General features: G+C 46.0%; 1 protein-coding gene across 1 annotated transcript in view; it reads right to left on the reverse strand.

The window, feature by feature from the left end:
- Positions 1-10,847, reverse strand: part of LOC140737288 (neurogenic locus notch homolog protein 2-like) — a 205,347-nt gene extending 194,500 nt beyond the window's left edge. Inside the window, exon 1 of the mRNA XM_073063678.1 lies at positions 10,601-10,847. Coding sequence (XP_072919779.1) covers positions 10,601-10,664 — 64 coding nt within the window. The 5' untranslated portion in view covers positions 10,665-10,847. The remainder of the gene's footprint in view (positions 1-10,600) is intronic.
- Between the last annotated feature and the right edge of the window lie 14,853 nt (positions 10,848-25,700).

Raw genomic sequence — 25,700 nt, forward strand, 5'->3', positions numbered from 1 at the left:
TTTCAGCTTGGACCTATATTTATGGCAGGCCGCACTGTAGGCCCATCACAGTAACACTGCTTACAAAGTTACTGGCTCACTGCTCAAGCAATGCAGCTTCAATCCTACTCATTTGGTGTATCAATGCACAGAACGTACATTCTCTGGGTTTCCTCCAGGTGCTCCAGTTTCCTCCCACATGTAGGCGGGTAGGCCAACTAGCCACTGCAAATTGCCCTGGCATGCAGATAAGTGATCAAGTTCAGGAATAATGTGAAGAGAATAAAATGTGATTAGTTTAAGACCAAAATGGGGGGCTGATGGTCAGTGGGGCAATGGGCTGGTTCTATTTGTAAGTCCGTGGCTCAGACTTTTGAGGAAGCTTGCAATGTGCGAACAACCTTTCCCATAAAGTGGCTTGTGCCTCAGCAGCAAAGGTAAATGTGGAATTTCCACATTCAGTCAGTGGAGCATCAACACTGACTCATACAGATACAAACTAATGCTTTCAGAAGCTATTGGGACACATTGACTGATTTGTGACAAGTCCTGGGAAAGAACAGAAACTCTGTACCAATGGTTCCCAAAAATAATTTTGGGAGCCCTGTAATCTGACTGAAGGACATATTGTTATAACATGCAGCGGTTATCAATGCCTTGTATAGCCAACTGGTAGGCAAAGTGAATGGTCACTAATCTTTTCCTAGCAATTCAAACTAATCTTGTAATCTCTCCCACAATCTCTGCTGCAGAGATGGGTGCCCATTTTATATGCAGGTTTCAGTGCAGGCCCACCATTTTCCTGTCTGAAAGGTTCCTGATCTTTTCACACTACCAATTTATCAAAACATCACAAGATTACTGATTACAGCTCAGCAATCAACACCATCATTCATCCTTTCAATATTAATCAACAAGCTTTGAAACCTGGGACTTAGAAATTTCCTCTGCAACTGGATTCTCAACATCCTTATCAAGAGAAACACAAACAGCATGGACTGGTAATAACAACTCCTCCTCACACCTCAAGGATACATACTGTGTAGCTAAGCACAGTTTAAAACAGACATCAATTCACCAATGACTTCACTGTTGTTGGTAGGATCTCAGATGGCAATGAGGCAACATGCAGCATTGAGACAGAGTGGCTGGTTGAGCACTGTCACAGTAAAAACCTTGCATGTAAATTAAGAACACAAGTGGAACAGCAATTGTCATGGGGGGATCTAAACTTGCACACAGATTGGGTGAATGAAATTTTTTTCACGGTGTTCAACAAAAGTATATTCCAGTTAAAAACAAGGAGGGTGGAGAGAGCCAGCCTTGGACAACTGAGGGAATAAAAGACATCAGTCTAAAGATCCATTTAAAGTCCCCCAAAGTAGTGGGAAGCTGGAAAATTAGAAAAACCTTAAAGCAACAAAGAACCACTAAGCAAACAATTAAGGAAGATACATCATGAATGTCCTCTAGCACAAAATATTAAAGCAGATAGGAGCTTTATAATTATATAAAGTGGAAGTGGAAGATGAGAAAGGGGAATTAATATTGAGTAATGTGGAAATGGGTGAGGCTTTGAACAAATATTTCGTGTTGGCCTTTAGAGTCGAGAACATGTCCAGCATGCCAAATTGAGATGTTATGGATACGATGGGAAGTGAGGAGCTCAATACAATCGTTATCGCTGAAGTAGTAGTGCGGAACAAACTAATGAGCTGAAAATGAGACAAGTGCCCTGATCCTGATGGGAGCATCCCAAGGCACTGAAATAAATGGTGGAAGATGGGGCAAACCCACCAAAATTTGGGTTTAAAACCTATCAAAAGTTTAAAGTGTCCATTTCTGCTAGGCATAGGTCTACCCTTGTACAACACTGGGGTTCAGTCCTGCAGTAATCTTGACTCCCATTCCAAAGAGATTGTTCAAGAAGTTGCCACATGTACCTTTGATTCACAGCTTTGCACCACTCCCTCCTAGATTTTACTCTTATAAAACAGGTCACAAACAAACGTGAATTCCCATATAAAGATTTCCAAGTTGGCGGCGCGACGCAGCTTGCAGCGGCCGCTCCGGAGCTGATTATCTGTTATTTGTGAAGTGGGGTGCCGTGCGCAATCATAATCGATTGAAAACAGACGTGGGAGCACGGAGGAACATCGGGAAATCTCCAGGAAGATCTTCTTCGTTGCTGCGAGGTCCGGGACTCTGCTGGGAAGAACAGGCCCCCAGTCCTCAGAGTTGCGTTGCCGATGGCCGTTGGCGGGGGCGTCTTAATACGCTCGGCAGAGGATGGTGCTCGGAGAAGCTGTGCCGGAGGGGATGGTCGTCGGCTCGGAGGTTCGACGGACTCGGAGTCCGCTGCGGTCAGGTCGCTTTCGGTGTGTGCTGCGTCTGCGAGGCGGAGTCAGGCGGCGCCGTGGAAGTCCATAACAGGGGTATTCCCTTCTGCCGCCAGCATGGGATGGCGAGTCTGTCGGGACCCTGGGGACTTGTGGAAACTGTGTGGTGATTTCTTTTGAACTTAGAGTCCTTTAGCATCTTTGGACTATTTTTACTGTGCCCATGGTCTGTTTTTTTTTTAATCAATTATGCTATTGTTTGCACTGTTGTAACTATGTGGTTTTGTGCAGGTCTTGTAGCTTTAGATTTTGGTCTTGTTTGTTTGGTGGATTTGGAGCTCCTTTCCGGGGAACACACTAAGACGGTAGCGCAATATTAATACGCAGCAACCTCTCCGGACTCTGGATTGGGGATTGCCAAACGTTATGTGGATTTTCTGGTGTAGTCTGTTTTGTCATATGCTTTTGTGATATCATTCTGGAGGAACGTTGTCTCATTTTTTAACCGCATTGCATTTGTGGTTTCTAAATGACAATAAACTGAATCTGAAAACTGAAGTTGTGCTATATACTGATTTGTGTAATAGGGAATTAATTGTGTCCTGAAATGAGAGAAACACGTGAAGATTCAGCTTAGTTAAAAGAAAGTAGATAGCTTTGCATTTTGTTTTGAATGGCTTGGAATGGACTTTTGCCTTTCAGGTATTGTGCTCTAGTCACTAGTAGTGCACAGACCATTCAATAACCAATTCTCCAAAGGATGGCTGATACACTTAAAAAAATTCCAAGAGGAAACGTTGAAAAAAACTTCTGTCTTTATTCAAGTACTATTTGCGAGAAGTATTCAACTTACACAAGGTCATCTATCTGAAAGGTTTGCTCTCTCTCTACACATACAGCCTGACAAATATTTCCAACATTTTCTAACTTCTAAAGAAGTTGCAGCTATTGACATGAAAAATTAGACAGGAGATGTGTCAAAGAGTGGTGGAGAAGAATAGCATTTGGCTTTTATACTTAAACGAAGATACTAGAATCTAGCTGTGTTTTTCATAGGTGGCCCTCAGATGGAGTTCAGATGGTAAATCTGGTCTCCCCACAAAACCAGGAACATACCCCTGATCTGTAAAATGCTCTTCTATTCTGTTCTTCAGTTGATAGAGTGTTGCTCAGACTTCAGTTGTGAGGATATTATGAAACTTAACTTGTTATTTGGATTACAGGTCCCCGAGTCACACTCACCAAACAACAGATCAGAAGGCCAATAACCACTCTGGAACTGAACCTCACACTGACATGGATATCAAAACAGAAACCAACTACAGATGAAACAACAATCTCATTCTAAATCCACCAGCATTTCCTTGCAGTTTCACACAATTTCTCTTTCCATACACTATTAAACACAATGGAGCAAGAGAACATTGAAATATCCTACTTTTTAAGATATCATTCATTGCAATGGAAGGTTGCTGGTTCGGGTGGGGGGGGGGGAAGGAGGAAATAATTTAGGAGAGTTAAAATTGTTTTGTCATCGTTGCAATGTTTTTGAATTAACAACTGCATGCACTAGTTGAAAACTCCAGGTTTGTCAAACATAATCTGCACAATGATTTAAACACCAACATCAAAATCAGGGAAGGAATGGGGTTTACGCAAGTACCTTCCAAATTAGGAAAGGGGCCAGAATACTGGGTTTGGGCTGTCTTATCATTCAACTTCTGAAACTGGAGAAAAGAAATGCAACGTGTGGTCCTTGCTCCAAGTATTTTCCCCACTCATTCCTTCATCCAACACCTCGGGTATCTCTGCATTCAATCATGCATTTATAAGTGTTGCAGCACACTGCCTCTCAAGACATTACCCAGGTTATTCCACGTAACTACAAGGGGCCTGGTAAAGGAACAGAATCAGGTCTGAAACTGGCATGGGATTTTGAATTTATGAAATGGAATAATTAAGGTTATCCTCTTGGCATATCTTGTCCATGCTCAGAAGCAAACCTGGCTCCAGCAGTTGGAAGGTATCATCTCTTAAACGCCATCACACTGATGTCTGATTTCAGGAAGCTATAGACAAACAACACTGCCTAATCACAGTACAAATCCTCAGCAATTACATTTCTGCTAAAAACACTACCCCTCCACACTATTTTCAGTGCAAAGCAAGCATCACTTTACAAGGAGACACTTTAACACAGGTAACCCCTTCCTGACTTCCATGACTGCTTTATTCTACTTCCTGCAACCCATTCAGTACACTCAGTCCAACAGAAAATATTAAACATATCTTCTACCATTCCTTGCAACCAAAGTCCCTTATCAACTTAGCAGCCAAGTCACTAGAAATACCATACCAGCCAGGTTATAGATTGAGCTGTGTGCAGGTTTTGTCTCCTTTACAAAACCTCTTAGATTTCAGCAAGATTTACTTCCACCATCAATGTTCTCCATCTTTGTGTTCAGCAAATGCTGCAACACAAAGGTCTAGTTTGCACTGTTCACCAACATCCACTGATGCACAGTCCCAACTAGTGGTCACTTTTTTGGACTAAGTTAAACCCCTGGCCCCTGAGATACCTACATACAAAGTACAGGACATTAACATGTCAGTCAGTCCCAATTCTCCAATAGTGCATTGCAGTATTTTGGGAAGCAAAACAACAATAGCAATGAGCTGGTCTACAACTTGTATGCAATAACTCATGATGACTCAAAACACAGGGCCCTCCACCAACTTCCCTCAGATGTATAAAATCAAGATGGTCATTGAAAAGGTGAATACAGTCTTTTCTCTCCAGAAAAAGGAAACCCAAAGTTAGGCAAAGTAGGTTTAAGTTGAGAGGGGGAAGATTTAAAAAGGGACCCAAAGGACAAGTTAGTCATTGAGAAAGCAGAGCTCTGTGGAACAAGCTACCAGACAAGTGGTTGAGGCAAGTATTAAGAATAAAAGAACATTTGCTCAATTAGACACAAGAGTATAAGACCAAGAGATATAGGAGCAGAATTAAGCAATTTGGCCCATCGAGTCTGCTCTGCCATTTAATCAAGGCTAATCCAATTTTCCTCTCAGCCCCAATCTCCTGTCTTCTCCCCATATCCCTTCATGACCTGATCAATCAAGAAGCTATCAACCTGTCTTAATATAGAAACATAAAAAATAGGTGCAGGAGTAGGCCATTCGGCCCTTCAAGCCTGCACTGCCATTCAGTATGATCATGGCTGATCATCCAACTCAGAACCCTGTACCTGCTTTCTCTCCATACCCCCTGATCCCTTTAGCCACAAGGGCCATATCTAACTTCCTCTTAAATATAGCCAATGAACCGGCCTCAACTGTCTCCTGTGGCAGAGAATTCCACAGATTCACCACTCTCTGTGTGAAGAAGTTTTTCCTCATCTCGGTCCTAAAAGGCTTCCCCTTTATCCTTAAACTGTGACCCCTCGTTCTGGACTTCCCAAACATTGGAAACAATCTTCCTGCATCTAGCCTGTCCAATCCCTTTAGAATTTTATACGTTTCAATAAGATCCCCCCTCAATCTTCTAAATTCCAGTGAGTATAAGCCTAGTCGATCCAGTCTTTCTTCATATGAAAGTCCTGCCATCCCAGGAATCAATCTGGTGAACCTTCTCTGTACTCCCTCTATGGCAAGAATGTCTTTCCTCAGATTAGGGGACCAAAACTGCACACAATATTCTAGGTGCGGTCTCACCAAGGCCTTGTACAACTGCAGTAGAACCTCCCTGCTCCTGTACTCAAATCCTTTTGCTATGAATGCCAACATATCATTTGCCTTTTTCACCGCCTGCTGTACCTTTATGCCCACCTTCAATGACTGGTGTACAATGACACCCAGGTCTCGTTGCATCTCCCCTTTTCCTAATCGGCCACCGTTCAGATAATAATTTGTTTTCCTGTTCTTGCAACCAAAGTGGATAACCTCACATTTATCCACATTAAATTGCATCTGCCATGAATTTGCCCACTCACCTAACCTATCCAAGTCACCCTGCATCCTCTTAGCATCCTCCTCACAGCTAACACCGCCGTCCAGCTTCGTGTCATCCGCAAACTTGGAGATGCTGCATTTAATTCCCTCGTCTAAATCATTAATATATATTGTAAACAACTGGGGTCCCAGCACTGAGCCTTGCGGTACCCCACTAGTCACTGCCTGCCATTCTGAAAAGGTCCCGTTTACTCCCACTCTTTGCTTCCTGTCTGCCAACCAATTCTCTATCCACATCAATACCATACCCCCAATACCATGTGCTTTAAGTTTGCACACTAATCTCCTGTGTGGGACCTTGTCAAAAGCCTTTTGAAAATCTAAATATACCACATCCACTGGCTCTCCCCTATCCACTCTACTAGTTACATCTTCAAAAAATTCTATAAGATTCGTCAGACATGATTTTCCTTTCACAAATCCATGCTTTGTCCGATGATTTCACCTCTTTCCAAATGTGCTGTTATCACATCTTTGATAACCGACTCGAGCATTTTCCCCACCACCGATGTCAGACTAACTGGTCTATAATTCCCCGGTTTCTCTCTCCCTCCTTTTTTAAAAAAGTGGGGTTACATTAGCCACTCTCCAATCCTCAGGAACTAATCCAGAATCTAAGGAGTTTTGAAACATTATCACTAATGCATCCACTATTTCTTGGGCTACTTCCTTAAGCACTCTGGGATGCAGACCATCTGGCCCTGGGGATTTATCTGCCTTTAATCCCTTCAATTTACCTAACACCACTTCCCTACTAACATGTATTTCCCTCAGTTCCTCCATCTCACTAGACCCTCGGTCCCTTACTATTTCCGGAAGATTATTTATGTCCTCCTCAGTGAAGACAGAACCAAAGTAGTTATTCAATTGGTCTGCCATGTCTTTGTTCCCTATGATCAATTCACCTGTTTCTGACTGTAAAGGACCTACATTTGTCTTGACCAATCTTCTTCTTTTCACGTATCTATAAAAGCTTTTACAGTCAACCTTAAATATACATAATGATTTGCCCTCCACAGCTGCCTGTGGCAAAGAATTCCACACCACTCACTGGCTGAAGAAATTCCTCCTCATCTCTGTTCTAAAAGGATGCCCCTCTATTCTGAGGCTGTGTCCTCTGCTCTTCAATTCTCCCAACATAGAAAGCATCCTTTCACCATTTGATAGGTTTCAATGAGGTCACCCCTCATTCTTCTGAACTCCAGTGACTACAGGCCCAGAGCCATCAAATACCTTCATATAACAAACCATTTAATCCTGGAATAAATTTCATGAACCTCCTTTGAACACTCTCTGGTTTCAGCATATCCTTTCTGAGATTAAAGGGCCTAAAGCTGCTCACAACACTCCAATGAGGCCTCATCAGTACTTTATGAAGCCTCAACATTACTTCCTTGCTTTTATAGTCTAGTCCTCTCATTGCATTTGCCTTCCTCAGCACTGTCTCAACCTGTACACCAAACTTTAGGGAAGCCTGCCTAAGGACTCCCAAGTCCCTTTGTGCCCAAGTTTTTTTTTGAATATTTGCTCTGTTAATGAAAATGTCAACCCTTTAATTTCTTCTAAAGTGCATGACCTACGTTTCCTGACACTATATTCCATCTGCCACTTCTTAGCCCATTCTCCTAATCCGTCCTATTTCCTCAAAACTACCTACCCCCCATCTATCTTCGTATCATCTGCAAACTTTGCAACAAAGCCATCAATTCCATCATCCAAATCATTGACATATAATGTGAAAAGAATCAGTCCCAACAGTCCCCTATGGAACACCCATAGTCACCGGCAGCCAGCCCGAAACGGCTCCCTTTATTCCCACTCCTTGCCTCCTGCCAATCATTCACAGCTTTATCCATGCTAGAATATTTTCCTGTAATAGTTTGTTAAGCAGCCTCATGTGTGGCACCTTGTCAAAGGCCTTCTGAAAATCCAAGAACACAACATCAACTGATGTTGTCTATCCTACTTACTATTTCTTCAAAGAACTCCAAAAGATTTGTCAGGCAAGGTTTTCCCTTGAGGAAACCATACTGACTACAGCTTATTTTATCATGTGCCTCCAAGTACCCTGAGACCTCAACCTTAATAAGTGACTCCAACATCTTCCCAACTACTGAGATCAGAACTATAGCTTCCTTTCTTCAAGACTGGAGTGAGATTTGCAATTTTCCAGTCTTCTGGAACCATTCCAGAATCTAATGATTATTTAATGAATGCCTCCACAATCTTGACCACTGACACCTGGAACTTCCACCATACTGCAGTGTCTTCCAGTGAAGACTGATGCAAAATACTTATTCAGTTTGTAAACCATTACTACCTGTCCAGCATATTTGTCCAGTGGTCAATATCCATTCTTGCCTTTTTACAGACATTTGAAAAAGTTCTGGTTTCCTCTTTAATATTATTGACTAGCTAACTTTCTATTCAGTTTTTACCTTCTTAATGACTTTTAATTGCCTTCTGGTGGTTTTGAAAAGTTTCCCTATCCTGTAACTTCCCACTAATTTTTGTTCAATTATATGCCCTCTCTTTAGCATGAATTCCAAATATTTTACAGGGATATGGGCTGAACGCTGGCAAATGGGACAAGCTTGCATCAGCAGTTTGGTCAGTATGGACAAGCTGGGCAGAAGGGCCTCGTTCCCATTCTCCAACTGCTTAGAATTCCTTTAATCCCACTTCACCTTGAAATAATGTCAGTCAGAGCCAAGCTCTCATTCTGGTGACTGTTATGATGATACATGTAACACCGTTATACCCAGAGCCATTAATCACCAAGGGCTCCCAGAACAAGGATATTATACACTGACCAAACTTCAAAGGAAATCATGTGAAGTGCCATAACACACTCCAATGACGTACTGAGGCGATACGAAGACTTTTTAAAAAAATATAAATTTTGCTCTGAATGGAGCATTTACTGGTAAGTCTTGGGGAGTTTCCACAAATACATACTTTAATTTACATAGTTCCTTTCTCCCTTGGGACACTTTTCGAAGTTAACACCTAACAACAGTTTAACGTTGGGGTGCGCTCACGTTGTAACAAACTGAAATCAGTGTCGCTGCCTACTTATGTCATGTGTGCGGGTGTGCATTGGAATGTATCAAGCCTCATGCAGCCAAGCCATGAACTTCACACTGTTCCCTCCAACCAGGTGTTACCCCAATGTAAAAACAAGGGAAATGCAACTTTCTCCATTGAATTGTGATACAAATGCTGGACGTTCATTCATTTTTAAACAATGATTACAGAGGTCACTACTAATGAATCGACTTTTCTACAGACCAATCACGACAGAAACAACTGCAATGGTTTTTTTTCCAGGTAAAAAAAAACAAGGTCCCAACACACCAGTTGCGCGTAAATATGAATCACCGGGCTTTTGACTAAAAAAGTTTCCACGTTGTCATTACTACCGTGTGATCTTTCAGTTCCTTTCTTGACGTTGACGATACCATTTGTCGAACTTTTTAAAACTAGCTTTCCTTATCCAAAAAAAATCACAGAGGGGAAGCGGGGGAGGGGAAAGAACCCCTTGCAAACCGACACAGGCTGAATCCAGATTTGAAACCACTTTTTAAACTATCTCGCCGTGCAAGTAGTGTCAAGTCTACGACAAACTCCACGAGTTTAACAGCGCAAAGAAAATTGAAGGAAAGCAGAGGGGGGCAGATACTCCACGGTAACACAAGTGGGGTCCACTCCTCTAAGCGCAAACTCATTTTATTTACTCCCCAGGGTCTGCGGCAGAGTTTTAAGATGGAGAACCCGGTGACGAAATTCAACTTAGTTGACCAGAATCTGTTACAGAAGTTTTACTAAGTGGAGGGAAGAGACAAACCAACTCAATGCCTCCACCGCTGGTTGGAAGGAGTGAATAGAATCTCCTCTCTGTGAAGGGGGTGGGGGGAGAAGAGATGAAGAGAATCGTTGTATTCCCGGGCACCGAAAAAACTGGCGATGTTGCGGCGTTCAAACAGAAAAGTTTGCAGTTTCTATTTTAAGCGCCCACACGGGTCACAATACAGTATGGGAGACGCGAATCTGCCTTCTCTTCACACCGCCACCGTTCACCCACGTTCTCGCGATGGAAATCTGTCAGAAGTTTGTTTGAGAAAAGGGAACCGGACAAGAAACAAGGAGGCTGGCGAAAGGCCGTGCTTTAAACCACGCTTGGCCACCTGAAACCAGATCCTGACCTGTTACCCCCTTTTCAAGCCGCTCAAACAACCCACCACCCCAGCCCTAGCGCCTTGCCTACTGACCTGCACAGACAGCCGTCATCCCCAGCACGCCCCAAAAGTGGATCCAAAGCCGGCCGGCTCCCATCTCTCAGCAGCTCCCTCCGAGTAAGAATCCTCATATAAACCAGCTGGGGAATAAGGTGAGCGAGTCCAGAGAAAGTCGAGTCGCCGGGCGCCAGCGGCCACGAACCCGCCCCTGCTACAATGTTGCCGACATTAGAACTCGGAGTAACTTTCTCGGCGGCCGCGTCACCCGCGCGCACTCCTCCTCCTCCTCCACCTCCGCGGCCGGAGCAGCCCCTCCCCACACCGCCCCTTTCCCCTTCCGCCGCCTGGTACTCAACCCCACTCCGAGCTTTCCCTCACCCCGATTAACTGCTTTCCACTAATGGCCTTTCAGACACACAACAGGGACTATTTAGCCTCCTTTCTCAACAACTCCACCCCCCCACGCCGAATTCTTTTTTTTGTCGGTGCGGAGGTATTTCCTTCTGTTTTAAAGTTTCCCGTGAGTGTGTCAAATATTTCAGAATGAAAGCAAGTCTGTTGAACGAAGTCATGTCAGCTGCTCTGTTCAACAGAGTTTGATCCAACTTTCTGGAGAGTGAAACACTGCATTGTTAGCCATCTTCAGTGCGAGTATACTATTCTGTGACGCGCTGATGTATTTGACAGTTTGTGCTATTAAACCAGTTGCGCTCCGCCGCTAAAGTGGCAAATCGGTCGCACTCTTCAGCATGGTGAGGGCAGGTCTGCATGATATTTACATTTAACCTGCACTGCCCCCGACTTATCAAAATTCTGCCGCGCACCACTGTATCCTCGACATTAGAGGCGGCAGAAGAGGTTGCCACATTTCTGTCTCCCGGTATCTTTAGAAGGTCTTCATTGAGGCAGTCAAAATAACCAGCAAGTGCCCTGTCTGCTGTAGAGACACGGGATTCCATCCCCGGGCTCTGCTGAGATCTTGTTAACTGCAAACTGGCCGCCACTTACACTCAATTTTGCCAAGTCACCGGCTACCTGGTAAAAGCACAAGTTCTTTCTTAGGATAACGTGCAAGGAGATGCAGGAAATTAATTCCTGGTATCATGCTACCTGGGCAAGAGTTGGGTTTAATGTTAACAATACTGCAGTACACTTCCTCACTCATTCTGCCCACAGACTTTCAAATATGGAGATGTGACAGGCAATTTGGAGATGAAAAGAGCAGCAGAAGGTCAACATTGTTTATTTTTGCTGTGCAATATTAATGACCAGGCTGCAAGAACTTAGTAAAAATCCAGTAATTTGGCATCCAATTCTTCAGGAATCCTGATGGATCAGCATCTTGCTCTCTCAATGTTCTGTTGTAACCAGAGTGGAAATTTGTGTGTGCCAGTTGTTAAGGATTGGGAGTGTGGCTGAGTGCAGAGGCCGGACTGTGGGCAGGTTGTATGTGGGTGGAGTCAGGATTGGGGTTCAGAACATCAGGGTGGGTGTGCCCCCAGAAGCAGGATCCAGAGTTCTGGTCTACTTCCAGCATCTGCAGTCTCTTGTGGTTCTGCTGTACTACCCTTCTGCAAAGTTTCTACAAGGTACACCAAGTTTAAAGAAGTTTCCATCCTCTCTCCAATGAGGATTCCAGAAGAACTCTCACTGCTCCCCCATTGTAGCTCCCACTGTTCTCCTCCTCTTGGCCATGTTCCCAACAACTTCCACCTAACTGTTGCCACAAGCATTAGCAAATGTTGCTTATGATGGAGGACTGTCCTTTGAAGTCCACACCCTCCTTGCAACTAGACCTCACCGACACCAACATCAGCACTGTCACATTAACCACTTGCTACTGCAGCATCCAGTCGTCACAACTATTTGCTTTGAAATATATCAGCTTTTCAAGATCAATGATCCTCTACCTCTTTTACCACATGTGCACATATACAGATGCACACTTTCAATTTCCTGTAGAAGGGAGGAAGCAATGTGTGTTGAGGTCCGAAACCTAAGCACGAGGTACTAAACTACTCGATAGAGAGAAAGAAAAAAAATCTTTACTTTTAGTTCTGAATGCATATCCCACGTGCTAGTTTAATGAAATTTCAATTGGTTGGGCAATATCCTAAAAAGAAATTAACTTACCACCCATGAGCTAGTCTGGCCCACATGTATCTGATACTAACTGCAGCAACTATCTCTCCACTGAGTTCTCAGGAAAAGTATATAACACTAATACAGTCACACCCACATCTCAAAAATGTTTTTTTGAATTCTGAAAAATAAAAGCTGTAACTCAATAAAAACTAATTTACATTCCAGTTAGTTACTTGATATTGTGCATTGCAATAATTGAAAGCAGAGAATGAAGCAAACTCCACTGTTGTTCCACTTTCAGCCACTAGGGGGTGTATCATTGCATTTTACCAAACTTTCCCTTCCCATTCCTTCTGGCTCATGGAATGATGCCAAAGAAGGAGGCGCTCAACCAAAATTGAAAGTAAATTTATCATCAAAGTACATATATGTCACTATATGCAACATGAGATTTGTTTTCTTATGGGAAAACTCAATAAATCCAATAGCCATAATAGAATGAATGAAAGACCACACCCAACCAGGTGGACGAACAAGGAATGTGCAAAAAGACTACAAACCTGTGCAAATACAAAAAGAAAATAAATAAATAAATAATCAGAAATTATCGAGAACATGAGGTGAAGAGTCCTAGAAAGTGAATCACATAGGTTGTGGGAGCATTTCAGTGATGGATGAGTGAAGTTATCCCCTCTGATTCAAGAGCCTGATGGCAGTAGTGAGAAGGGAGCATATCCTGGGTGGTACAGGTCCTTGATGGTGGAAGCTGCTTTCCTGTGATAACGCTTCATGTAGATGTGTGCAATGGTGGGGAAGGCTTTCCTTGTGATGGACTGGGCTGTATCCACTACTTTTTGTAGGGTTTTCCATTCAAGGGCATTGGTGCTTCCATACCAGGCTGTGATGCAGCCTGTCAGTATCACATCACTAGAAGTTTGTCAAGGTTTTAGATGACATGCTGAATCTTCGCAGACTTCTAAGGTCCAGGACCAAAGAATTTAAAGTTGTTGACCCTCTCTACCTCTTCTGATCCCCCGGTGAGGACCTCTGGTTTCCTCCTCCCGAAGTCAATAATCAGCTCCTTGTTTTGCTGCCATTGAGTGAGAGATTGCTGTTGTGGCACCAGTCAGCCAGGTTCTCAGTCTCCCTCCTGGATGCTGATTCTTCACCACCTTTGATTTGGCCAACATTGGCAGCAAACTTGAATATGGCATTCGGGCTATGCTTAGGGGGCTAAGCACAGAGCCCTGATTTCATATTTGCACCTTATTTCATATTTAGAGGTGACAGAGTTAGACAGTAAACTGCAGCCCTAGTTAGCACAAAAGACAGATGGTCCCAGATTCAGTCCTCACGCTGTGCTGAGCTGATGCCCAGCAGCACATGACGCGATAATTCAGAGCCATGGTAGTGCAGTGGTCAGCTTGGGGAATTGGAGATCAGAGATCAATTCTGAAGACATCCAAAAGAAGTTTGTACGTTCTTCCTGTGATATGCGTGGGTTTTCTCTGAGTGCTCCAGTTTCCTCCCACTGGTTAGTAGGTGAATTGGTCATTGTAAATTGTTGCATGATGAGGCGAGGGTTAAATCGGGGGTTGCCGGGCAGTGAGGCTCAAAACCTTGGAAGGGCCTGTTCCACACCGTACCTCTAAATAAAACAAAATAATTGATCTCCAGGTGAAAGGTGAAATCTTTATCTGGTTTGTGTAAGGGTGCGCATTTTTTAAAGTTCCAGCATGTAAAGTAAGACTTTGATGCCAAGGCAATCTATCCCTAATTGTCCTTGCAAAGATTATATATAAACCTTGGTGCTGGTTGACATCTGCTCCAGGGTTCTGATGACAATACATACTCTATCCAATCACAGCGATTGCTCTGTAGCCAGTAGCTTGTACCCAGGGGTGTTGTTGGTCTTTTGGGTGTTAGAGGTAACATAAATGAGAAGTGCAGTTGAAGAAACTCTGATGAGATAGAGGCATAAGAGTATACAGCATAGAATCCAACCCTTTGGCTCAACTCATCCATGCCAAACATGTTAGACCCACATTCCTACATTTGACCCATATTCCTCCAAACCTCTCTTATCCATGTACCTGTCCAAATGTCTTTTTAAACCTCATTATTGCTCCTGCCTCTGCTACACCAGCCTGTGTGAAAAAGTTGCCCTTCAGGTTCATGTTGACAATACAATAGACAATAGACAATAGGTGCAGAAGTAGACCATTCGGCCCTTCGAGCCTGCTCTGCCATTTTGAGATCATGGCTGATCAATTACTATCAATACCCGGTTCCTGTCTTGACCCCATATCCCTTGATTCCCCTATCCATAAGATACCTATCTAGCTCCTTCTTGAAAGCATCCAGAGAATTGGCCTCCACTACCTTCCGAGGCAGTGCATTCCAGACCCCCACAACTCTCTGGGAGAAGAAGTTTTTCCTTAACTCTGTCCTAAATGACCTACCCCTTATTCTCAAACCATGCCCTCTGGTACTGGACTCTCCCAGCATCTGGAACATATTTCCTGCCCCTATCTTGTCCAATCCCTTAATAATCTTATATGTTTCAATCAGATCCCCTCTCAATCTCCTTAATTCCAGTGTGTACAAGCCCAGTTTCTCTAACCTCTCTGCGTAAGACAGTCCAGACATCCCAGGAATTAACCTCGTGAATCTACGCTGCACTTCCTCTACAGCCAGGATGTCCTTCCTTAACCCTGGAAACCAAAACTGTACACAATACTCCAGGTGTGGTCTCACCAGGGCTCTGTACAAATGCAAGAGGATTTCCTTGCTCTTGTACTCAATTCCCTTTGTAATAAAGGCCAACATTCCATTAGCCTTCTTCACTGCCTGCTGCACTTGCTCATTCACCTTCAGTGACTGATGAACAAGGACTCTGAGATCTCTTGGTATTTCTCCCTTACCCAACTCTACAACGTTCAGATAATAATCTGCCTTCCTGTTCTTACTCCCAAAGTGGATAACCTCACACTTATTCACATTAAACGCCATCTGCCAAGTATCTGCCCACTCACCCAGCCTATCCAAGTCACCCTGAATTCTCCTAACATCCTCATCACATGTCACACTGCCACCCAGCTTAGTATCATCAGCAAATTTGCTGATGTTATTTTCTATGCCTTCATCCAAATCGTTAACATAAATGGTAAACAGATGTGGTCCCAATACCAAGCCCTATGGCACCCCACTAGTCACCACCTGCCATTCCGAGAAACACTCATTCACCGCTACCCTTTGCTTTCTATCTGCCAACCAGTTTTCTATCCATGTCAATGCCTTCCCCCCTGATGCCCTGAGCTTTGATTTTACCCACCAATCTTCTATGTGGGACCTTATCAAATGCCTTCTGAAAATTGAGGTACACTACATCCACTGGATCTCCCCCGTCTAACTTCCTGGTTACATCCTCGAAAAACTCCGACAGATTAGTCAAGCATGATTTACCCTTGGTAAATCCATGCTGGCTCTGCCCAATCCTATCACTGCTATCTAGATATGCCACTATTTCATCCTTAATAATGGACTCTAGCATCTTTCCCACCACCGATGTCAGGCTGACAGGTCGATAGTTCTCTGTTTTCTCCCTCCCTCCTTTCTTAAAAAGTGGGATAACATTAGCCATTCTCCAATCCTCAGGAACTGATCCTGAATCTAAGGAACATTGGAAAATGATTACCAATGCATCCGCAATTTCCAGGGCCACCTCCTTTAGTACCCTAGGGTGCAGACCATCTGGACCTGGGGATTTGTCAGTCTTCAGTCCCATCAGTTTATTCATCACCGTTTCCTTCCTAATGCCAGTCAGAGGTTTCATTTCCTCTGTTACCCTATGTCCTTGGCCCATCCATACATCTGGGAGATTGCTTGTGTCTTCCCTAGTGAAGACATATCTAAAGTACTTATTAAATTCTTCTGCCATTTCTCTGTTACCCATAACAATTTCACCCAATTCATTCTTCAAGGGCCCAACATTGTTCTTAATTATCTTCTTTCTCTTCACATACCTAAAAAAGCTTTTGCTATCTTCCTTTATATTCCTGGCTAGCTTGCGTTCGTACCTCATTTTTTCTCCCCGTATTGTCTTTTTAGTTAAGTTCTGTTGTTCCTTAAAAACTACCCAATCATCTGTCCTCCCACTCACCTTAGCTCTGTCATATTTCCTTTTTTTTAATGCTATGCAATCTCTGACTTCCTTTGTCAACCACTGTGGCCCTTTTCCCCCCTTTGAATCCTTCCTTCTCTGGGGGATGAACTGATTTTGCACCTTGTGCATTATTCCCAAGAATACCTGCCATTGCTGTTCCACTGTCTTTTCTGCTAAGCTATCCGTCCAGTCAACTTTGGCCAGCTCCTCCCTCATGGCTCCATAGTTTCCCCTGTTCATCTGCAACACTGACACCTCCTTCTCAAATTGCAGATAAAAGTTTATCATATTGTGATCACTACCTCCTAATGGCTCCTTTACTGCGAGATTGCTTATCAAATCCTGTTCATTACACAAGACTAAATCCAGAATAGCCTTGTCCCTGGTCGGCTCTCGTACAAGCTGTTCCAAGAATGCATCCTGTAGGCACTCTACAAACTCCCTATCCTGGGGTCCAGCACCAACCTGATTCTCCCAGTTCACCTGCATGCTAAATCCCCTATAACTACTGCGACATTACCTTTGCCACATGCCAATGTTAACTCCCTATTCAACTTGCACCCAATATCCATGCTAACGTTTGATGACCAGCAGTATTGCTTCCAGTTATAAAGCTCCGATGCTGGAGAGGGTAATTGGTTAAGATGGTGGATGAGTGCCAATTGGATGATTGGTTTGGTGGGTGCCAATCAAGTGAAATGTTTTTTTTCTTTGGATCATGGGATTCCTTTCATTTGTTCTGTTCCAAGTAAGTAAAGAGCATCCGTCATAGTCTTGATCTGTGTTTTGTCAATTGTGGCAGATCCAGGAGTTACATACTCACCACCCAAACTTCTCCTTCCTCATGCAGTCACACCATTTGTGTGACTGGAACAGTTGGACAGCCCCAGGAGTTCGGTTGTGGGGAATTGTGCTGCATTTGACTGTTGACCAATGCTCTTTCCTCATTGCCTGACGATGATGATGACATTGACTCAGACCTGAGAGGCCAGCGTCGGGCATTTTCATGCCTTACAAGGTGTGAAACTATGTGGCACACCACTCCTCACACTGACATTTTGCAGTATTTTTCTTTATTTTACAAAGTTGAAAGTTCTGACAATTTTGGGGCCCTTACCAAACTTCCTCAACCGGCTGAGGTGAAAGAGGAGCTGTTGTGCCTTTTTCACCACACAGCTGGTATGCACAGACCACGTGAGGTCCTCAGTGATGTGGATGCCAATGAACGAAGCTGTTTACCCTCTCACCCCCAGATCCATTAATGTCAATAGGGGTTAACTCATCTCCATTCCTCCTGTAATCCACAACCAGCTCCTTTGATTTTGCAACATTGAGGGAGAGGTTGTTTTCTTGACACCACTGTGTCAGAGAGATGACTTCTTCCCTGTAGGCCACCTTGTTATTGTTTGAGATTAGGCCAATCAATGTAGTGTCATTGGCAAATTTAATTAGCAGATTGGAGCTCTGGGTGGCGACACAGTCATGGGTATACAGGGAGTAAAGGAAGGGGCTCAGTACACTGCCCTGAGGGGCTCCTGTATTGAGTCAGAATGGTGGAGGTGAGGGAACCCACTCTTGCCACTTGCTGGCAACCTGACAGGAAGTCCAGGCTCCAGCTGCATAAGGCAGGGTTGAGGCCAAGGTCTCTGAGCTTCCTGTCGAGCCTGGATGAAGCTACTGTGCTGAATGCTGAACTGTAGTCCAAGAACAGCATTCTCACATAAGCATCCTTCTCCAGATGTGTAAGGACGGCGTGTAGAGCTGTGGCTGTTGCATTGTCTGTCGATGAGTTGTGTCAGTTGGTGAATTGTAGTGGGTCCAGTGTGGGTGGTAGCATGCTGCAGATGTAGTCCTTGACCAGCCTCTCAGAGCATTTGCTTATTATTGAGGTGAGTGCAACAGGACGCCAGTTGTTCAGGTATGTTACCTTGGTTTTTTTTGGTACAGGGACAATGATGGATAATTTGAAGCAGGAGGGCACTCTACACCGGGAGAGGGAGAGATAAAAAATGTCTGTAAACACACCTGCCAGTTGTGTTGCACACATCCTGAGTACCCACCGGTCTCTTAGCCTTGTTGACTGCCCACTCTTTGGAAACATTTGCATACCTCAGCCTCAGAGATGACCAGGTTGCAGGTCGTAGCCGTGGCTTTCCTCGGAGACTGAGAGCGTAAAAGCGATTGCGCTCATCTGGGAGAGAGGCCGCGATGTTGGCAGCACTACTACGTTTGGCTTTCAAGTCTGCGATGGTATGCAACTCTCACGAGTCATGTGTGCTATTCATTGTGAATCTTGACTCAATATTGTCTCTGTATTATTGTTTCACAGCTTTGATAGCTTTGCACAGATCATAGCTGTTTTTCTTGAGCTCCTGCTGATTGCCAGCGATGTAAGCTCAATGTCACACTGTAAGTGCTGCTCACATGGAACTATTGATCCAGGGTTTCTGGTTTGGGAAGACCCTGACCGACTTCTGGGGGACATTGTCCATGCACTTAAGGATGAAGCATGTGACCCCATCCGTGAACTTGGAAACATCCTCATCATGGAAGACATTTCAGTTGATATCATCGAAGCAGTCCTGCAGCATGGAGGCCGATTGGTCGGACCAAGTCATCGGTTTTAACTATGGTTGCCTCTTGTTTCAGCTTCTACTTGTATGTCGGCAGAAGCACGATCGAAGAGTGATCTGATTTTCCAAAAGCTAGGCAAAAGAGAGCTTTGTAAGCATTGTGGAAGGGAGCGTAACAGTGGTCAAGTGTGTTATCTCCATGAGTGCTCACCTGGATGCACTGACAAAACTTTGGAGAGATTTTCGTCAGCAACATTCGATTAAAGTCACTGGCGATGATGAAGGTGCCTCTGGGTGTGCGGTCTCCAGCGTGTTGATGATCTCATACAGTTCTTTGAGAGCCGGGTCAGTATCAGCCTGCGGCGGAATGTACACCGCTGTGATGATAACAGCCGTGAACTCCCTAGGCAGCCAGTAGGGTCTGCACAGCAGCACCAGGTATTCCAGATCTGGGGAGCAAAAGGATTTGAGGGCATGCACTTTCACACCAAGCATTGTTGACCATGAAGCATACCCCTCCTCCTTTGCTCTTCCCAGAGAGGTTTTTCAACCTGTCCGCCTGGAACAGGGAGAACCCAGAGGGCTCGATGACATGGTCTGGTATCTCCTCCGTCATCCAGGTCTCCACGAAGCACAAAACATTGCATTCCTTTTTTTCCTGCTGACAGGAGATTCTGGCTCTCAGTTCACAAAGTTTGTAGTCCAGGGACTGAACGTTAGCCAGGAGTACGCTAGGGAGCGGTGGTCGATTTGCACGCTCTCAGCCTCACCAGGACACCAGTGCTTCTTCCAAGGTAGTGGCGGTGTAAAAGATGAGTCTCCCATAGATCGTGCAAACAGAGGTTCCCAGTGCAGGAAAGGCAGCACGTAGTGGGTGAAGGCCGTCTTTTTGATGTTCAGAAGGGTCAGTCTATCGTATTGTATTTACAGGAGAAAACTACAAAACCAATGAAAGAGAATGTTGTTTCAGCATAAGTAACAATTTCTATGACACAGGACGCCATTAAGGCAATCCTGCCTTGTGCCCATCACTTGGGAAGAGTATCCAATTAGTTTCATACACGAAATGATTGAGGAAGTCGGCAGACCAGGCAGCATCTATGGTAAAGAGTAAACAGTCAAAGTTTTGGGCCGAGACCCTTCATCAGGACGGGGAAAAAGGTGATCAGAAGTCAGAGTAAGAAGGTGGAGGAGGGGAGGAAGAAGTACAAGGCAGTAGATGATAGGTGAAACAGGGAGGGGTGAAGTAGAGACCTGGGAAGTAATTGGTGAAAGAAATAAAGGGCTGGAGAAGGCAGAATCCGAGAGGAGAGGGCTGAAGGCCATGGAAGAAAGGGAAGGGGAGGAGCACCAGAGGGAGGTGATGGGCAGGTAGAGAGATAAGGCAAGAGACGGAGATAGGAATGGGGAATGGTGAAGGAGGAGGGGGTGCAATTACCGAAATGTTGAGAAATCAATGTTCATGCTATCAGGTTGGAAGCTACCCAAATAGAATATAAAGTATTGCTCCTCCAACCTGAGTGTGGCTTGCAAGGATAAGTACCAGGAGGGAGGTGAGTGGGGAGGGACGAATGGACAAAGTAGTCACATAGGAAGTGATCCCTGTGGAAAGTGGAAAGCTTTCCACAGTGATCACTCCAATTTGATTCCCCTATCCTTGAAAACGGAACAAGTGCTACACCTGCCCCTACACCTTCTCTCTCACTTCATTCAGGCCCTCAAACAGTCCTTCCAGGTGAGGTGACTCTTCGCTGTCTGTTGGGGTCATCCACTGTATCTGGTGCTCACAGTGTGGCATCCTGTATATTGGTGAGTCCTGATGTAGATTGGGAGACCACTTCTCTGAGCACCTGGACTCTGTCCACCTGAAAATGTGGGTTATCCCAGTGGCCACCCATTTCAATTCTACTTCCCATTCCCATTCCAACATATCAGTCCATGGCCTCCTGTACTGTCAAGATGAGGCCACACTCAGGTTGGAGGAGCAACACCTTATATTCCATCTGGGTAGCCTCCAACCTGATGACATGAACATCGATTTCTCAAACTTCCAGTAATTGCCCCCTCCCCCCGCTTCAACATTCCTCATTCCCATTTCTCTCTCTCATCTGATCTCTTTACCTACCCATTCCCTCCCTCTGGTGCTCCTCCCCTTCCCTTTCTTCCATGGTCTTCTATCATCTCCTATCAGTTTCCCCCTTCTCCATCCCTTTATCTCTTTCACCAATCAACTTTCCAGCTCTTTACTTTACCCTCCCTCTCTCCTGGTTTCACCTATCACCTACTATCTTGTACTTCCTCCACTCCCCCACCTTCTTACTCTGACCTCATCTTTTTTTCTCCAGTCCTGATGAAGAGTTTCAGCCTGATGTTCTCTCTTTTCCATAGATGCTACCTGGCCTGCTGAGCTCCCCCAGCATTCTGTGTGTGTTGCTCGGACTTCCAGCCTCTGCAGATCTTCTCTTGTTTGTGAGGTGCAGATTCTGACCTTGTGGTGAACTACATATACCTGTCTGGACACGCCCCCCCCCCTGCTGACTGCTCCTGTGGCTCCTCCCACAGACCCCGGTATAAAGGCGATTGGAGCCACAGACCCTTCCTCAGTCTCCAGGATGTCGTGTGATGGTCACTTGCTGCTTGTACTTTCTTCCAGCCAATAAAAGCCTACCTTAACCCACGTCTCAGAGTTATTGATGGTGCATCAATTTTATTGGCTGGAAGTTTTAAACCATGGAAAGCATTTTACGTCCGGAAAAATTGGACATTGACCCTCAAGACTCAGAAGCAGCTCTGCCTTTGAACTCTGGCTTGCATGCTTCCAATCATACTTGGAGGAGGTTCGTGTGACTGAGCCCACTGTTATGCACAGAATCCTCCTTTTGAGGGTCAGCCCCAAAGTTTACTCACTTATCAGAGACCTGCCGACCTACCAAGGGGCACTGGACGCCCTCAAAAGACAGTACCTGCGGCCGGTGAACACCGTCTACGCAAGACATCGCTTAGCGATGCGGCGGCAGCAAACCGGCGAGTTGAGCGGGGAATTTCTCTGAGCCCTACAGACACTCGTGCGGGCCTGTGACTGCAAGGGACTGACGGCGGAGCAGCATGCGGAGCTGCTAGTACGAGACACCTTCGTTACAGGGATCAGGTCAGTGTACGTGTGCCAGCGGCTGCTGGAAAATGCCGATCTTACCTTATGCTCGGCGATCGAGATGGCCGACACGCTGGAGGCTGCTCTGCACAATGCTGACGCTGTCCAGCTGTGTGATCCCCCGCTGGTTCCGTGGATGCTGCAGACCCCGCCACCTGCGAGCGAATCCACCACCGCTGCTGCCAGTCACGAGTCCACTGTTACGTAACCTCGTAACCAGGTAACTTACCAGCAAAGATAGCGGGATCAGCTGAGTCAGATGCTACTATTTTCAAACGTTTTATTCAAAAAGGGGCACAAACATATGGTTAATACAAAACATTCAGATCATATACATCGTCAAAACTCAATCTGAAACACCGGTGTAATAATAATCAATCAGAAATAAGCTCTACAGTTGTCTAGGGGATAATACTGAGTCCAATTGAAATATAAAGAGTCACTCAGAAGTCTGCAGGCTTTTCCCTTTTGGGAACCGCTGGGGTTTCACATTGTGGAGAGAGAGAGATGGTTGAGAAAGGATAAACACTTGCCCGTTGTCTTTACAGAGCAAATCCTTGGAATCAGGGGAGCAGGCTTCCCCGTTGTTAGTTAAAAGCGGTCTTCCGTTGGTTCCAGCCACAGATTCAAAATTTGGAATCTAACGCACGTGGCTTCCTTCAAAATGGCTTCCCGCTCCCACGGGAATCGGTATCGTGCTTCCTTGGTGTCTCCTTGGTGCATCTGAGAGTTGTCCCCCCCTCAGACCCTCCTTTATACTTCTTCACGGGATCGCAGGTGTCAATCAGGTTGCAGGTGATGCGATCTCTCTCTCAACTAGCCCACTTTGCCCGAGGGCTTTTCATGTGGTCTCCATGAGACAATAGTCAATGTCGCCTTTATTCTGCTTCTCGGGAGAACGTGGTCTTCCGCACGTCTCCCTCTCTCTCTCCCATTTCCTGTGTCTATTCAGCACGTCTTTCCCCCTCTTGGGTCAGTTGACCCCCCCTTGACTAGGGCTCTTGCGATTCTCACAAAGGAGGGGGCCGAGGTCATAACACCACGAACTCCCCGAAACCGACCACAGCTGCTGCCAGTCGCAAGTCCACGCAGTGTTACTTCTGCAGACTCGAAAAGCACCCCCAAAAACACTGCCTGGCCCGAGAAGCTACCTGCTCCAGCTGCGGAAAGAAGGGCCATTTCGCCAAGGTCTGTAAGTCTGAACCACGAGCGGGGTCGAGCAGCACCACATGCGAGGCATGGGGGTTGCCATCGTGGTTGCCGCCATCTTGCCTGCCCGCCTCGTGCGAGGCATGGGGGTGGCCATCTTGGTCGCCGCCATCTTGCCTGCCCGCCTCGTGCGAGGCATGGGGGCGGCCATCTTTGTCGGCGCCACCTCGCCCTGCCTCTGACCCACGGGTGTTTACCAGGCACCAAGACGGCAGTTCAACTCTGGCCTCCGTAACCCTCGACCAAAGCGCCCCACACCAGCTTGCAAGGTCAATGATGGACATCCTGGTGGAGGGGCACAGGACTCGCTGCCTGTTTGACACAGGCAGCACTGAGAGTTTTATTCACCCAGACACGGTGCAACGCTGCGGACTCGTGACACGGCCGGTAAGCCAGAGGGTCACCATGGCTTCTGGGTCACATTCCACATACATCCGGGGGGTTGTGTAGCGACATCGGTGGTGCAGGGCACAGAATATCGGGACTTTGCGCTACTGGTCATGCCTCAACTGTGCTCGCCTGTGCTATTGGGGCTGGACTTCCAGAGCCACCTAAAAAGTGTGACTATGGCATATGATGGGCCCCTCCCACCACTCACTGTCAGGAACCCTCAGTTTTGTGGGAGTTTGTCATATACCCCGCTACTGACCACACACACACACCGACCAACACATCCCACCCAGCACCATGCCGACAGCTGCACTACTGACACCACTTGCAGCCTCTCCACCCTCAAGATCCCTCCTGACCCCCGACTGTAAACCTGTGGCAACTAAAAGCAGGAGGTACAGCGCGGGGGACAGGGCCTTCATTCAGTCGGAGGTGCAGCGGCTGCTCAGGGAGGGGATCATTGAGCCAAGCACAAGTCCTTGGAGGGCCCAGGTGGTTGTTGTTCGGACAGGGCAGAAAAATAGGATGGTCGTAGACTACAGCCAGACCATCAATAGGTTCACTCAGCTTGACGTATACCCCCTACCCTGCATCGCGGATATGGTCAATCAGATAGCTCAGTACAAGGTGTACTTGACCATAGACCTGATATCTGCTTACCATCAGCTCCCCATCTGCCCGGAGGACCGCCCCTACACCGCCTTCAAGGGCAGCAGGCTCTGCCACATTTCCCTACCTGGATAACATCACCATCTGTGGTCACGACTGGCCGGATCACAACACCAACCTCCAACGATTTTTCCAAGTGGCCAAAGCCCTGAACCTTACTTATAACAGGGACAAGTGTGTGTTCGGAACCACCCGACTTGCTATCCTAGGGTATGTCGTGGAGAATGGTGTCATTGGCCCTGATCCAGACCGTATGTGCCCCCTGTTAGAACTCCCTCTTCCCATCACCCTCAGAGCCCTCAGACGGTGTCTGGGCTTCTTTTCCTATTACGCCCAATGGGTCCCTCATTATGCAGACAAGGCCCGCCCCCTGGTCAAGTCTACCACATTTCCCTTCTCTGCCGAGGCCCGCGCGGCCTTCAGCCGCATTAAAGGGGACATTGCCAAAGCAACAATGCATGCGGTGGATGAGACCATTCCCTTCCAAGTAGAGAGTGACGCCTCAGATTTCGCGCTGGCTGCTACCCTCAATCAGGCAGGCAGGCCAGTAGCATTCTTTTCTTGTACCCTTCAAGGCCCTGAAATTAGGCACTCCGCGGTGGAGAAAGAAGCCCAGGCCATAGTGGAAGCTATTAGGCACTGGAGGCACTATCTCGCCGGCAAAAGGTTCACCTTGCTGACTGACCAGCGCTCAGTTGCGTTCATGTTCAGCAACCAACAGCGGGGCAAAATCAAAAATGATAAAATTTTGCGATGGAGAATCGAACTCCCATACCGGGCGCCTCGCACACACATGAGGGATCATTGATGCCTAGTGGGCTGACACCTCCAGTCAGGCCGGAACCAGCACAACCACCGTCTCCGGTACAATCACCACTGGCACCTGTGCAA

Source organism: Hemitrygon akajei, chromosome 12 (assembly GCF_048418815.1).
Source record: "Hemitrygon akajei chromosome 12, sHemAka1.3, whole genome shotgun sequence".
In the NCBI taxonomy this organism is placed as follows: domain Eukaryota; kingdom Metazoa; phylum Chordata; class Chondrichthyes; order Myliobatiformes; family Dasyatidae; genus Hemitrygon; species Hemitrygon akajei.